The sequence below is a fragment of the Eleutherodactylus coqui genome, chromosome 1, assembly GCF_035609145.1.
Source record: "Eleutherodactylus coqui strain aEleCoq1 chromosome 1, aEleCoq1.hap1, whole genome shotgun sequence".
Taxonomy (NCBI): Eukaryota; Metazoa; Chordata; class Amphibia; order Anura; family Eleutherodactylidae; genus Eleutherodactylus; species Eleutherodactylus coqui.
This window is the reverse complement of record NC_089837.1, coordinates 16006830-16023231: the sequence shown is the minus strand read 5'-3', so window position 1 is coordinate 16023231 and position 16402 is coordinate 16006830. Positions and strand designations below refer to the sequence as shown.

Below are 16402 nucleotides of genomic sequence, written 5' to 3'. Positions count from 1 at the left end.
TGTATGCAGTGCTGGGGATAGAGGCTGATAGTAATGTGTGCAGTGCTGGGGATAGAGGCTGATAGTAATGTGTGCAGTGCTGGGGATAGAGGCTGATAGTAATGTGTGCAGTGCTGGGCATAGAGGCTGATAGTAATGTGTGCAGTGCTGGGCATAGAGGCTGATAGTAATGTGTGCAGTGCTGGGCATAGAGGCTGATAGTAATGTGTGCAGTGCTGGGCATAGAGGCTGATAGTAATGTGTGCAGTGCTGCGGATAGAGGCTGATAGTAATGTGTGCAGTGCTGCGGATAGAGGCTGATAGTAATGTATGTAGTGCTGGGGATAGAGGCTGATAGTAATGTGTGCAGTGCTGGTGATAGAGGCTGATAGTAATGTGTGCAGTGCTGGGGATAGAGGCTGGTAGTAATGTGTGCAGTGCTGGGGATAGAGGCTGGTAGTAACGTGTGCAGTGCTGGGGATAGAGGCTGATAGTAATGTGTGCAGTGCTGGAGATAGAGGCTGATAGTAACGTGTGCAGTGCTGGAGATAGAGGCTGATAGTAATGTGTGCAGTGCTGGGGATAGAGGCTGATAGTAATGTATGCAGTGCTGGGGATAGAGGCTGATAGTAATGTGTGCAGTGCTGGGGATAGAGGCTGATAGTAATGTGTGCAGTGCTGGGGATAGAGACTGATAGTAATGTGTGCAGTGCTGGGGATAGAGGCTGATAGTAATGTGTGCAGAGCTGGAGATAGAGGCTGATAGTAATGTGTGCAGTGCTGGAGATAGAGGCTGATAGTAATGTGTGCAGTGCTGGGGATAGAGGCTGATAGTAATGTGTGCAGTGCTGGTGATAGAGGCTGATAGTAATGTGTGCAGAGCTGGAGATAGAGGCTGATAGTAATGTGTGCAGTGCTGGGGATAGAGGCTGATAGTAATGTGTGCAGAGCTGGAGATAGAGGCTGATAGTAATGTGTGCAGTGCTGGAGATAGAGGCTGATAGTAATGTGTGCAGTGCTGGGGATAGAGGCTGATAGTAATGTGTGCAGTGCTGGAGATAGAGGCTGATAGTAATGTATACAGTGCTGGGGATAGAGGCTGATAGTAACGTGTGCAGTGCTGGAGATAGAGGCTGATAGTAATGTGTGCAGTGCTGGGGATAGAGGCTGATAGTAATGTATGCAGTGCTGGGGATAGAGGCTGATAGTAATGTGTGCAGTGCTGGTGATAGAGGCTGATAGTAATGTGTGCAGTGCTGGGGATAGAGGCTGATAGCAATGTGTGCAGTGCTGGAGATAGAGGCTGATAGTAATGTGTGCAGTGCTGGGGATAGAGGCTGATAGTAATGTGTGCAGTGCTGGACATAGAGGCTGATAGTAATGTGTGCAGTGCTGGGCATAGAGGCTGATAGTAATGTGTGCAGTGCTGGGGATAGAGGCTGATAGTAATGTGTGCAGTGCTGGTGATAGAGGCTGATAGTAATGTGTGCAGTGCTGGGGATAGAGGCTGATAGTAATGTATGTAGTGCTGGGGATAGAGGCTGATAGTAATGTGTGCAGTGCTGGGGATAGAGGCTGATAGTAATGTGTGCAGTGCTGGGGATAGAGGCTGATAGTAATGTGTGCCGTGCTGGGGATAGAGGCTGATAGTAATGTGTGCAGTGCTGGTGATAGAGGCTGATAGTAATGTGTGCAGTGCTGCGGATAGAGGCTGATAGTAATGTGTGCAGTGCTGGGGATAGAGGCTGATAGTAATGTGTGCAGTGCTGGGGATATAGGCTGATAGTAATGTGTGCAGTGCTGGGGGTAGAGGCTGATAGTAACGTGTGCAGTGCTGGGCATAGAGGCTGATAGTAACATGTGCAGTGCTGGGGATAGAGGCTGATAGTAATGTATGCAGTGCTGGTGATAGAGGCTGATAGTAATGTGTGCAGTGCTGAGGATAGAGGCTGATAGTAATGTATGCAGTGCTGGGGATAGAGGCTGATAGTAATGTGTGCAGTGCTGGTGATAGAGGCTGATAGTAATGTGTGCAGTGCTGGGGATAGAGGCTGATAGCAATGTGTGCAGTGCTGGAGATAGAGGCTGATAGTAATGTGTGCAGTGCTGGGGATAGAGGCTGATAGTAATGTGTGCAGTGCTGGGCATAGAGGCTGATAGTAATGTGTGCAGTGCTGGGCATAGAGGCTGATAGTAATGTGTGCAGTGCTGGGGATAGAGGCTGATAGTAATGTGTGCAGTGCTGGTGATAGAGGCTGATAGTAATGTGTGCAGTGCTGGGGATAGAGGCTGATAGTAATGTATGTAGTGCTGGGGATAGAGGCTGATAGTAATGTGTGCAGTGCTGGGGATAGAGGCTGATAGTAATGTGTGCAGTGCTGGGGATAGAGGCTGATAGTAATGTGTACAGTGCTGGAGATAGAGGCTGATAGTAATGTATACAGTGCTGGGGATAGAGGCTGATAGTAATTTATACAGTGATGGGCATAGAGGCTGATAGTATTGTGTGCAGTGCTGGGGATATAGGCTGATAGTAATGTGTGCAGTGCTGGGGATAGAGGCTGATAGTAATGTGTGCAGTGCTGGGGATAGAGGCTGATAGTAATGTATGCAGTGCTGGGGATAGAGGCTGATAGTAATGTGTGCAGTGCTGGGGATAGAGGCTGATAGTAATGTGTGCAGTGCTGGGGATAGAGGCTGATAGTAATGTGTGCAGTGCTGGGCATAGAGGCTGATAGTAATGTGTGCAGTGCTGGGCATAGAGGCTGATAGTAATGTGTGCAGTGCTGGGCATAGAGGCTGATAGTAATGTGTGCAGTGCTGGGCATAGAGGCTGATAGTAATGTGTGCAGTGCTGCGGATAGAGGCTGATAGTAATGTGTGCAGTGCTGCGGATAGAGGCTGATAGTAATGTATGTAGTGCTGGGGATAGAGGCTGATAGTAATGTGTGCAGTGCTGGTGATAGAGGCTGATAGTAATGTGTGCAGTGCTGGGGATAGAGGCTGGTAGTAATGTGTGCAGTGCTGGGGATAGAGGCTGGTAGTAACGTGTGCAGTGCTGGGGATAGAGGCTGATAGTAATGTGTGCAGTGCTGGAGATAGAGGCTGATAGTAACGTGTGCAGTGCTGGAGATAGAGGCTGATAGTAATGTGTGCAGTGCTGGGGATAGAGGCTGATAGTAATGTATGCAGTGCTGGGGATAGAGGCTGATAGTAATGTGTGCAGTGCTGGGGATAGAGGCTGATAGTAATGTGTGCAGTGCTGGGGATAGAGGCTGATAGTAATGTGTGCAGTGCTGGGGATAGAGGCTGATAGTAATGTGTGCAGAGCTGGAGATAGAGGCTGATAGTAATGTGTGCAGTGCTGGAGATAGAGGCTGATAGTAATGTGTGCAGTGCTGGGGATAGAGGCTGATAGTAATGTGTGCAGTGCTGGTGATAGAGGCTGATAGTAATGTGTGCAGAGCTGGAGATAGAGGCTGATAGTAATGTGTGCAGTGCTGGGGATAGAGGCTGATAGTAATGTGTGCAGAGCTGGAGATAGAGGCTGATAGTAATGTGTGCAGTGCTGGAGATAGAGGCTGATAGTAATGTGTGCAGTGCTGGGGATAGAGGCTGATAGTAATGTGTGCAGTGCTGGAGATAGAGGCTGATAGTAATGTGTGCAGAGCTGGAGATAGAGGCTGATAGTAATGTGTGCAGTGCTGGAGATAGAGGCTGATAGTAATGTGTGCAGTGCTGGGGATAGAGGCTGATAGCAATGTGTGCAGTGCTGGAGATAGAGGCTGATAGTAATGTGTGCAGTGCTGGGGATAGAGGCTGATAGCAATGTGTGCAGTGCTGGAGATAGAGGCTGATAGTAATGTGTGCAGTGCTGGGGATAGAGGCTGATAGTAATGTGTGCAGAGCTGGAGATAGAGGCTGATAGTAACGTGTGCAGTGCTGGAGATAGAGGCTGATAGTAATGTGTGCAGTGCTGGGGATAGAGGCTGATAGTAATGTGTGCAGTGCTGGAGATAGAGGTTGATAGGAGGAAAATAAAGAATATTACTATTTCCTGCCACCACATAATCACCTCGTTTCTCTTCTGGTTACAGTTCCACAAAGAACCTCTCCCACGGGTCCCAAGACCATGCAGCCTCCAGCACGGTTACAAAATGTGTCTCACTCCATCAGGAAAAACCCTCCGATCACCAGGAATGGCGGCAGCGAGCTGGACTCACAAATAACAGAGTTAAACCAGCAGGTGAGAGGACAGAACCCGATACCTCCATGTCACCTGTCCTTCCGTTGCAGAGCGGTCTATAGTTTTGGTGTCCTTGATCATGTATTACAAACCGTCAAACACAGGGGCTTCCTTATTCATGTACTGTGACATCACTGTGTGTATTATCCCAGTACTGTGACATCACTGTGTGTATTATCCCAGTACTGTGACATCACTGTGTGTATTATCCCAGTACTGTGAAATCACTGTGTATTATCTCCTGTTCTGTGACATCACTGTGTATTATCTCCTGTTCTGTGACATCACTGTGTGTATTATCTCCTGTTCTGTGACATCATTGTGTGTATTATCCCAGTACTTGTGACATCACTGCGTATTATCCCAGCACTGTGACATCATTGTGTGTATTATCACAGTACTGTGACATCACTGTGTGTATTATCCCTGTACTGTGACATCACTGTGTGTATTATCCCAGCACTGTGACATCATTGTGTGTAAAATCCCAGTACTGTGACATCACTGTGTGCATTATCCCTGTACTGTGACATCACTCTGTGTTTATTATCTCTGTACTGTGAAATCACTGTGGGTATTATCCCTGTACTGTGACATAACTGTTTGTATTATCCTAGTACTGTGACATCACTGTGTACATTATCCTTGTACTGTGACATCACCGTGTTATCCCTGTACTGTGACATCAATGTGTGCATTATCTATGTACTGTGACATCACTGTGTGTATTAATCCTGTAATGTGACATCACTGTGTGCATTTTCCCTGTACTGTTACATCACTCAGTGCTTTATTTCTGTACTGTGACATCACTGTGTGTATTATCGCTGTACTTTTCAATTACTGTGCATTATCCCTGTACTGTGACATCATTGTGTGTATTATCCCAGCACTGTGACATCATTGTGTGTATTATCCCAGTACTGTGACATCACTGTGTGTATTATTCGTGTATGCTGACATCACTGTGTGTATTATCCCTGTTCTGTGACATCGCTAGGTGTATTATCCGAGTACTGTGACTTCGCTGGGTGTATTATCCCTGTACTGTGACGTCACTGTGTGTATTATCCCTGTACTGTTACATCATGTGTGTATTATTCCTGTACTATGACAACACTGTGTGCCTTATTCGTGTACTGTGACATCACTGTACTGTGACATCGCTGGGTGTATTATCCCTGTACTTGTGAAGTCACTGTGTGTATTATCCCTTTACTGTGACATCACTATGTGTATTATCCCTGCACTGTGACATCACTTTGTGTATTATCCCTGTACTGTGACATCACTATGTGTATTATCCCTGCACTGTGACATCACTGTGTTATCCCTGTACTATGACATCATTGTGGGTATTATCCCTGTACTTTGATATTACTGTGTGTTTTATCCTAGTACTGTGACATCATTGTGTGTATTATCCCAGTACGGTGACATCGCTGTATGTATTATCCCTGTACTGTGATATCACTGTGTGTATTATCTCTGTACTGTGACAGCGCTTGGTGTATTATCCCTGTACTTGTGACGTCACTGTGTGTATTATCCCTGTACTGTGATATCACTGTGTGTATTATCTCTGTACTGTGACATCGCTGTATGTATTATCTCTGTACTGTGACATCGCTGGGTGTATTATCCCTGTACTTGTGACGTCACTGTGTGTATTATCCCCGTACTGTGACATCACTGTGTGTATTATCCCTGCACTGTGACATCACTTTGTATTATCTCTGCACTGTGACATCACTGTGTGTATTATCCCCGTACTGTGACATCACTGTGTGTATTATCCCTGCACTGTGACATCACTTTGTATTATCTCTGCACTGTGACATCACTGTGTGTATTATCCCTGCACTGTGACATCACTGTGTATTATCTCTGCACTGTTATGTCACTGTTTTATCCCTGTACTGTGACATCATTGTGGGTATTATCCCTGTTCTGTGACATCACTGTGTGTATTATCCTAGTACTGTGACATCACTGTGTTATCCCTGTACTGTGACATCACTATGTGTATTATCCCTGCACTGTGACATCACTGTGTATTATCTCTGCACTGTTACGTCACTGTGTTATCCCTGTACTATGACATTACTGTGTGTTTTATCCTAGTACTGTGACATCATTGTGTGTATTATCGCAGTACGGTGACAGCGCTTGGTGTATTATCCCTGTACTTGTGATGTCACTGTGTGTATTATCCCTGTACTTGTCATGTCACTGTGTGTATTATCCCTGTACTTGTCATGTCACTGTGTGTATTATCCCTGCACTGTGACATCACTGTGTGTATTATCCCTGCACTGTGACATCACTGTGTGTATTATCCCTGCACTGTGACATCACTGTGTGTATTATCCCTGCACTGTGACATCACTGTGTGTATTATCCTAGTACTGTGACATCACTGTGTTATCCCTGTACTGTGACATCACTCTGTGCATTATCCCTGTACTGTGACATCACTGCATGCATTATCCCTGTACTGTGACATCACTGTGTGTATTATCTCTGTACTGTGACATCATTTTGTGTATTATCCTAGTACTGTGACATCACTGTGTTATCCCTGTACTGTGACATCACTCTGTGCATTATCCCTGTACTGTGACATCACTGCATGCATTATCCCTGTACTGTGACATCACTGTGTGTATCTCTGTACTGTGACATCACTTTGTGCATTATCCCTGTACTGTGGCATTGTGTGTATTATCCCAGTACTGTGACATCACCTTGGGTATTATCCTAGTACTGTGACATCACTGTATGTATTATCCCAGTACTGTGACATCACCGTGTTATCCCTGTACTGTGACATAACCGTGCTATAAATGATGCCTGTAATTGGTATAAGACCTGCACATGTTCACATAAAGGGATAAAAGTGGGGCTCCGGAGTGATTGTTGGTGGGAGTCTGCAGTCTTGTCATTCACTGTCTGTCTCTTTCCCGGCTGTTTAGTTAATGGATCTGAAGCTGACTGTGGACGGACTGGAGAAAGAACGAGATTTCTACTTCAGTAAACTGCGAGACATCGAGCTCATATGTCAGGAACACGAGAGCGAGAGCGCGGGGGTCATGTCCAAAATCATCGACATCCTATATGCCACAGAGGTACGCCATGTCTACTGGGTATATGTGTACCGGATGTACTGTGTATGTATATATGTGTATAATATAGGGGTACTGTGTGTGTGTGTGTGTGTGTGTGTGTATAAAGATAAAAGCCCTCACTGACTGACTCCCTGACTGACTCACTCACTCACTTCCCGATGTCGGAGAAACATGAAATTTGGCACAAGCATAGATTATGTCCAAAATAGGAAAAGTAATTGGGTCCCAACTTGATTATTCAATTCTATGCGCAAAAGAACTAGCATCCAAATTTTACATACGTAATCTAATTCTCTCACTTCCCGATGTCGTAGAAACTTGAAATTTGGCACGAGCATTGATTATGTCATAAATAGGAAAAGCTAATGGGTCCCAACTCAATTATTCAATTCTAAGCGCAAAAGAATTAGCGTCCAAATTTTGCATACGGAATCTAATTCTCTCACTTCCGGATGTCATTTTATATAAAGGAAACATCGCATGGTTACCTCCACGTGGTGTTTCCTGGGTAACGCAAAGAACCATGCAAAATGGTGAACATATTTTTTTCCTCGGTATCTCTAAAGTAACCACGACTTCATAAGATTTTCCATGTGAACACCAGATAAACACCAGTACCAAATGAACTTGGGCGAAGCCGGGTATATCAGCTGGTATCTATATATGTAAAGGTGAAAGCCCTCACTCACTGATTCACCGACTGACTCACTCACTGACTCGCCACTAATTCTCTAACTTCCCAATGTTGTTCAAATGTCAAATTTGGCAGGAGCATTCTTTATGTCCTAAATAGGAAAATTAAAGGGGTCACAACTCGATTATTCAATGCCAAGTGCAAAACTATTGGAGCCCCTGTGTAACGTACCAAATCTAATTCTCTTAACTTCTTGATGTCATGCAAACATTAAATTTGGCAGGAGCATTCTTTAAGTCTTAAATAGGATAAGTAAATGGGTCCAACCTGATTATTCAATGCTAAATGCAAAAGTATTGGCACCCCTATGTATTGTAACTTCCCGGTGTTGGCAAGACCATTGTTTAGGTCTTAAATAGGAAATGTAAAGGGGTTACAACTTGATTATTAAATGGTAAATGCAAAAGTATTGGCACCCCTATATAATGTATCAAATCTAATTCTCTAACATCCTGGTGTCATACAAACATGAAATTTGGCAGGAGCATTCTTTAGGTCCTAAATAAGAAAATTAAAGGGGTCACAACTTGATTATTCAATGCTAATTGCAAAAGTAAGTGCTCTATGTTTATATACAGAGGAGATTCTACATCACCTCTATGTGTATATACTGAGGAGAATCTAACTGACCTCTATGTGTATATACTGCGGAGAATCTACCTCCAATCTGTGTGTATATACTGAGGAGATTCTACCTCACCTCTATGTGTATATACTGAGGAGACTGAGGAAAGCAGGCAAAGGATATGGAATATATGATGATATTCTTTAATATGCAACGCATTTCGGCCAAACAATAGGCCTTTTTCAAGCTTTGCCTGCTTTCCGGGACTCGGGGGTGCTTTACACTAAGCACCCCTGTAAAGTAAGTAGTGTATTTTGCATTTGTGCGTCTTGCAATATACCTCACCGTCATTACAACACCTAATACTCTTAAGCACTGGAGCGCTGGTATATTTTTTTTATCATACTCTTTTGTCTTGCCTATCCCATGGTGAAACCTCTTGCCCCTGGGACTGACCATGGCGCTCTCCCTGAGATGTCCTCAATGACCAGCGTGAGAGAGCTTTTCTGTGACCTTGGAGTGATGTGTGATTCCGGATATTTACGTACCGGTGCCCATCTCACAAGTCTTTTCGCACTTCATATTGATTGTCCATTTCTACCTTTCTCCCACTCTCTGGAGCGCTGCCCACTTTCTTATTGTATATACTGAGGAGAATCTACATCACCTCTATGTGTATATACTGAGGAGAATCTACATCACCTCTATGTGTATATACTGAGGAGAATCTACCTCACCTCTATCTGTATATACTGAGGAGAATCTACCTCACCTCTATCTGTATATACTGAGGAGAATCTACCTCACCTCTATCTGTATATACTGAGAAGAATCTACCTCACCTCTGTGTGTATATACTGAGGAGAATCTACCTCACCTCTATGTGTATATACTGAGGAGAATCTGCCTCACCTCTATGTGTATATACTGAGGAGAATCTACCTCACCTCTATGTGTATATACTGAGGAGAATCTACCTCACCTCTATGTGTATATACTGAGGAGAATCTACCTCACCTCTATGTGTATATACAAAGGAGAATCTACCTCTCCTCTATGTGTATATACTGAGGAGAATCTACATCACCTCTATGTGTATATACTGAGGAGAATCTACCTCACCTCTATGTGTATATACTGAGGAGAATCTACCTCACCTCTGTGTGTATATACTGAGGAGAATCTACATCACCTCTATGTGTATATACTGAGGAGAATCTACATCACCTCTATGTGTATATACTGAGGAGAATCTACCTCACCTCTGTGTGTATATACTGAGGAAAATCTACCTCATCTATGTGTATATAGTTGGGAGAATCTACCTCCCCTCTATGTGTATATACTGAGGATAATCCACCTCACCTCTATGCGTATATACTGAGGAGAATCTACCTCATCTATGTGTATATAGTGGGGAGAATCTACCTCACCTCTGTGTGTATATACTGGGGAGAATCTACCTCACCTCTATGTGTATATACTGGGGAGAATCTACCTCACCTCTATGTGTATATACTGAGGAGAATCTGCCTCACCTCTATGTGTATATACTGAGGAGAATCTACCTCACCTCTATGTGTATATACTCAGAATATACCTCACCTCTATGTGTATATACTGAGGAGAATCTAACTGACCTCTATGTGTATATACTGAGGAGAATCTACCTCACCTCTATGTGTATATACTGAGGAGAATCTACCTCACCTCTAAGTGTATATACTGAGGAGAATCTAACTGACCTCTATGTGTATATACTGAGGAGAATCTACCTCACCTCTGTGTGTATATACTGAGGAGACTCTACCTCACCTCTATGTGTATATACTGAGGAAAATCTACCTTACCTCCTATGTGTATATACTGAGGAGAATCTAACTGACCTCTATGTGTATATACTGAGGAGAATCTACCTCACCTCTGTATGTATATACTGAGGAGAATCTACCTCACCTCTGTGTGTATATACTAAGGAGAATCTACCTCACCTCTGTGTGTATATACTGAGGAGAATCTACCTCACCTCTATGTGTATATACTGAGGAGAATCTACCTCACCTCTATGTGTATATACTGAGGAGAATCTACCTCACCTCTATGTTTATATACTGAGGAGAATCTATCTCACCTCTGTGTGTATATACTGAGGAGAATCTACCTCACCTCTGTGTGTATATACTGAGGAGAATCTACCTCACCTCTATGTGTATATAATGAGGAGAATCTACCTCACCTCTATGTGTATATACTGAGGAGAATCTACCTCACCTCTATGTGTATATACTGAGGAGAATCTACCTCACCTCTACGTGTATATACTGAGGAGAATCTACCTCACCTCTATGTGTATATACTGAGGAGAATCTACCTTAGTATAGCAACAAATTGTGCAGGTGTGATTGTTTGCTGTACTATAGAGGTAAAGTGAGAGCTGCGCTGTGATTGGTTGCTGTACTACTGAGGTAAAGTTAAAGCTGCGCTGTGATTGGTTGCTGTACTATTGAGCTAAAGTGAGAGCTGCGCTGTGATTTGTTGCTATACAGCTGAGGTAAAGTGAAAGCTGCACTGTGATTGGTTGCTGTACTAACGTAAAGTGAAAGCTGCGCTGTGATTGGTTGCTATACTATTGAGGTAAAGTGAAAGCTGTGCTGTGATTGGTTGCTATACTATTGAGGTAAAGTGAAAGCTGCGCTGTGATTGGTTGCTGTAGTACTGAGGTAAAGTGAAATCTCTTGGACAGCTTTCCTACATTTCAGCTACAATGGTTATTGAAGGGTTAACCATAATCGGCACAATGGCGGCCCGGCCCATCGTACTTGTTACCGGTGATGGCGCCTGTGTAGAGTAATATCCTAGACCTTGTACGACACTCCGGCCCCAGCCGAGATATTGGAGCACGTGGAGAATCATTGGGGCCATGTCGCCATTTTCTCTTATGATGGTGATGGGGATAATTATAAGGGCGGTTTCACACGGGTGAGAAAAACGTGCAATTTTTGCCTGAAGCGAGAGTCGGTAAAAACGCAGATTGTGCGGTTTCCTTTCCATCTGCGATGTTTTTTATGATACGGTGTCGAGAGGACAAAAAGTCGCGGCTGCTCCATCTTTCTGCGATGTGTGATATATATATATATATACTTTATCTCCCCTGTCTCTCTATGAAGCCTCCTTTTTATCGCTTCGCAACGCAACAAACTTGCGCTGTGATTTTAACATTAGAAAGTTCTATTGACTTTCATGTTAATGACGTGCGATGGGTAACGAGGCCAGATTATTCCAAAAAAGGGCTTCACTAACGCTCAGAAATCGAGGGAACAAAGACGTAATTTTTCCGCAATTTTCTCGCGGCAAAATCAGCCTAACTAGCCTAACAGTTCTGCTGACTGTTGCTGATATGTCAGACCGCACACGTATGGCGGTTTGTGCAAATCAGTAACAGGCTGGCAATCTGTACAATATACATATATGTGTATAATATGGGGGTACTGTGTATATTTGTACTCTTTGTATATATGGACGGGGTACATGCATATATGTGTATAGTATAGGGGTACTGTGCATATGTACAGTATATATATATATGTGTGTGTGTACTGTTTGTATATATGGACTGTGTGTATGAATATGTGTGTATAATATAGGGGTGCTGTGTTTATGTATAGTGTGTGTGTGTGTGTATGTATATATATATATATATATATATATATATATATATATATATATATATATATGTTTGTATATATGGACTGTGTGCATGTATATATGTGTATAATATAGGGGTACTGTGTATATGTGTACTCTTTGTATATATGGACGGGGTACATGCATATATGTGTATAGTATAGGGGTACTGTGCATATGTACAGTATATATATATGTGTGTGTGTACTCTTTGTATATATGGACTGTGTACATGCATATATGTGTATAGTATAGGGGTACTGTGCATATGTACAGTATATATATATATATATATATATATATATATATATATATATATATATATATATATATATATATATATATATATATATGTGTGTGTGTACTGTTTGTATATATGTACTATGTACATGCATATATGTGTATAGTATAGGGGTACTGTGCATGTGTACAGTATATATATATATGTGTGTGTGTATGTACTGTTTGTATATATGGACTGTGTACATGCATATATGTGTATAGTATAGGGGTACTGTGCATATGTACAGTGTGTATATATATATATATATATATATATGTGTGTGTACTGTTTGTATATATGGACTGTGTGTATGAATATATGTGTATAATATAGGGGTGCTGTGTTTATGTATAGTGTGTGTGTGTGTGTGTGTGTATATATATATATATGTTTGTATATATGGACTGTGTGCATGTATATATGTGTATAATATAGGGGTACTGTGTATATGTATAGTATATATATATGTGTACTGTTTGTATATATGGACTGTGTGTATATGGCATTTCTCGCTGTCCCTCTGTTATACTACTGTGTGCATCATCAAATATCTTGTCAAGTTAAGGACGTTTACTGACATGGCACAGGACTACAGGGCCCCGTAAGGTCTAATTATGCCCATGATCATTCCACAGAATACAGTGCTTTCAGGTGCAATGAATTATGGGATCATAGCTACGGTTTGTGGTACTAATAGGTGAGCAGTGCCAGTCAGCAGAATTATGAATACAGCTCTGTAGGTCAAAATCAGTACAAGAAAATGAAGCAATGGATGAGGTACTCAAATGTTTATGTAAATATAAAGGAATTCTGTCACCACTAGGACCCCCAAAGAGCCTGAGAACGGGGTCCTAAAGGTCTCCATGTAGTATAATGACATTAATACAGACTATTTCTCACAGACACCCTGGCTCCGAGAGTCAAATTAAGGGGAAAATCTCTTAATAAGGATTATTGGTCGCTTGAAGGTCCTAGCCCAATATGAATTATATTTTCGGAATCCGATGGGCCAGTCGATTAAAATGCATCTAAACGAATGGCGGAACAGGCCTCAGAACACCCGCAATAGGCATATCTGAGTATAATTTCCGGGTCATGCTTGGTATCACTGAGTAGATAAAATCATGACTGGAAATATGCCAGGCATATATTCCCGATCGGACAATCTCCTGTGGAGATATGGCTGAAATAAGGAATTATGGTTTTTCAACAGGTACGAATGCATTAACCCGCCCCCTCTGAATGACCTCAGAGGGGGCGGAAAGAGGTGTGTTCTGGGGAAACTCTGAACGTCTAAAAACAGGGTCTGTCTGATCCCCCTGTTTTAGAGATATGCTGTGGCGTAAGGACTTTCCAGTTTATTTCCGTGACTCTGCACAATTTAGAACCTTGGGCCTAACATTCCTAATCTGGTATCTTCCTTTATTTCCTCCTTGTGTATTTTAAGCACTGTCTGTTGTGTATACCTGTAAACCTTATGTGCACTTTAACATCCTTTTCTGTATATATTTGTATACTTATAAATATTTAGAACTGCTTGTCTTTTTTCTAGAATACATCTGCAATTTATTAGTCAAAACCTGTCCGTTTTAAAACGAGCCATAACTCCAAAAATAATTTATTTTTTTCATAGTCTGGCTTCCAGCTTACCTGTGATAAAAGCTGGTGGTGGCAGCGGTAGTGTGTGGGTATAGAAGAGTGCTGGAGGCGTTTAGACTGGATCAGGGGGGTGATTTGAGCTTTCGTTCTGCAGGCTTGGGAAAGCTGGGTACAAATCCACCTGTATTCTTGCAACCCCGCTAGATCGATCGAGGCTCTGTTGTGACAAGCGGTCATGGTGGCAAGAGCACTCGGAGTAGTTGATCCGCGACAAATCGGCGATAGAGGCGGGATTGATCGAGTCCTTCCTCTCTCTTTCCCTGACACTGTACATAAATGCAGCCGTGGTCAAACATGCACATGCTCGCCTGCCTTAACCACTGGGATCGTGGGGGCTCCAGCAGTTAGACACCTACCAATCAGTTAGTTATGACCGATCCTGTGGATAGGGGATAACCTTAAGTCATGGCACAACTGTTTTAATCCCCTCCTGACGTGTACCAGATATGTAAGGCACATGTCAGGTGTCATTGTATGAAGTAGACTTGGGAGTCATTCATGGGGTGCATCAGCTGTCTTTGACAGACGACACCCGCCCATAATAAATGGCACTGTCAATTTTGACAGCCACATTTAAATGGCCTGATAGAGATTAAAGTGTCCAGAATGCCACCCACGATGAGAGCTTGGGGTGCCATTCTGGTACCATGACAGCCTTGGGCCTTCTGAAGGCCCCCAGGGCTGCCTATTAAGAATGCCTTATATATATATACATATATATACCTAGTCATCTCATCAAAACAATTTAAAAAGTTGATAGCGTTGCATCAGTAAAAAGTCCAGTTTAATAAAATATCAGATTATTAATCCCACACAGTGAACGCTATCACAAACAAATATACAGTGCCAGAATCGCCCTTTTTTGGTACCTTGACCTCCATAAAAACTTGAATGAAAAGCAATCAAAAAATAATATGTACCTCAAAAGAGTACCAGTAAAAACTACAGGTTACCTCACAAAAACCAATCCCTCACACAGCTGCATCAATGGGAAATTAAAGTTACGGGGGTCAGAAAGGGGCACAATTGTGGTTTTTTAATTCAACACAATTTTTGAAATTTGTAAATAAAACCTCTTATATGGTGCGTGAAATGGTACTATTGGATAAGGCAGCGTCCCCAATCAGACTGGATTGGAAGAGAACAGGGACAGCAGTTTAGCATACCCTGGAATATCTTTATTTTCCTCTTCTGCCAGATTGAGATAAAAGACAAGAATCCCTGCAGATTTCAGTGAGGTTCTGGCAGACAGCGGTACCCGGGCGCTGGTTTGCCAATTGATGACCTGTTGTTATTATGAAGTTATAATATGGATACACAAAGAGGTTATCTGGGTCCCTCCAGTGAAACGCGTCGGCCCATGTAATATACTGCTCTCAAACACTCCATAAAGTGCGACCAGTGATCAAATGATTCATGTTACTCCGTTCTCACAATCAGTCAGTGTGTTGGAGACTTTACCCCACATAAAGATCATTGATTTGGGGCTGGGGATTGTCTAAGAACCTTAGGAGTCATCAGAAGGAAGACTTGGTGCTTCTTTATCCAGTAGTGGTTGTCTCTTCAGCCACGGACTAATGCCAGTTCTGCGCTGATTTTTGCTTAAGTTTTTGTTATTTTTTGTTATTTATAGATAGTCCTGGCAGCGAATAAAGGCCCCTTTTCCCAGTTGTTGCATAATTAAAAATAGATAATAAAGGGAAAAAATGGTATCACTGTGTCTATAAAAGTCCCAAGTATTGACATTTTTAATCTTGCATGGCGAGTGTTATCAGAAATAAGGAGATGTTATGCCAGAATTGTGCTTTTTTTTTTTGGTCATCCCGTCCAAAACAAAAAATTGGATAAAAAGGGATGAAAGAGTCACATGTACCCCAAAATGGTACCAATAAAATCTACACATCACCTCCCAAAGAATGATCCCTCAAGCGGCTGGATCTGAGGGTCAAAAGATGGAGACACTAAGAAGTACTATGTCTGGTATCGCCGTAATCCTACCGACCCACACAATAAAGATTACAGCATTTTAATTGCACCGTGTACACCATAAAAAAAAACAAAAAAAAGTTGCACAATTACATTTTTTCCATGTTTAGTTTACCCCACTTTAGAAATTGTTTTGAAGTTTTTGAATAGATTTTACGGCACATTAAATGGTATCATG

At 42.5% G+C, this 16402-nt stretch overlaps 1 protein-coding gene across 4 annotated transcripts in view; it reads left to right on the top strand.

Annotated features, from left to right (window-relative positions):
- MAPRE3 (microtubule associated protein RP/EB family member 3) overlaps nucleotides 1-16402 on the top strand; it is a 131067-nt gene that overhangs the window by 104354 nt on the left and 10311 nt on the right. For all 4 annotated transcript variants that reach the window (XM_066594391.1, XM_066594392.1, XM_066594390.1 and 1 more), the window contains 2 exons: nucleotides 4077-4225; nucleotides 7201-7353. In XM_066594391.1, coding sequence (XP_066450488.1) covers nucleotides 4077-4225; nucleotides 7201-7353 — 302 coding nt within the window. The remainder of the gene's footprint in view (nucleotides 1-4076; nucleotides 4226-7200; nucleotides 7354-16402) is intronic.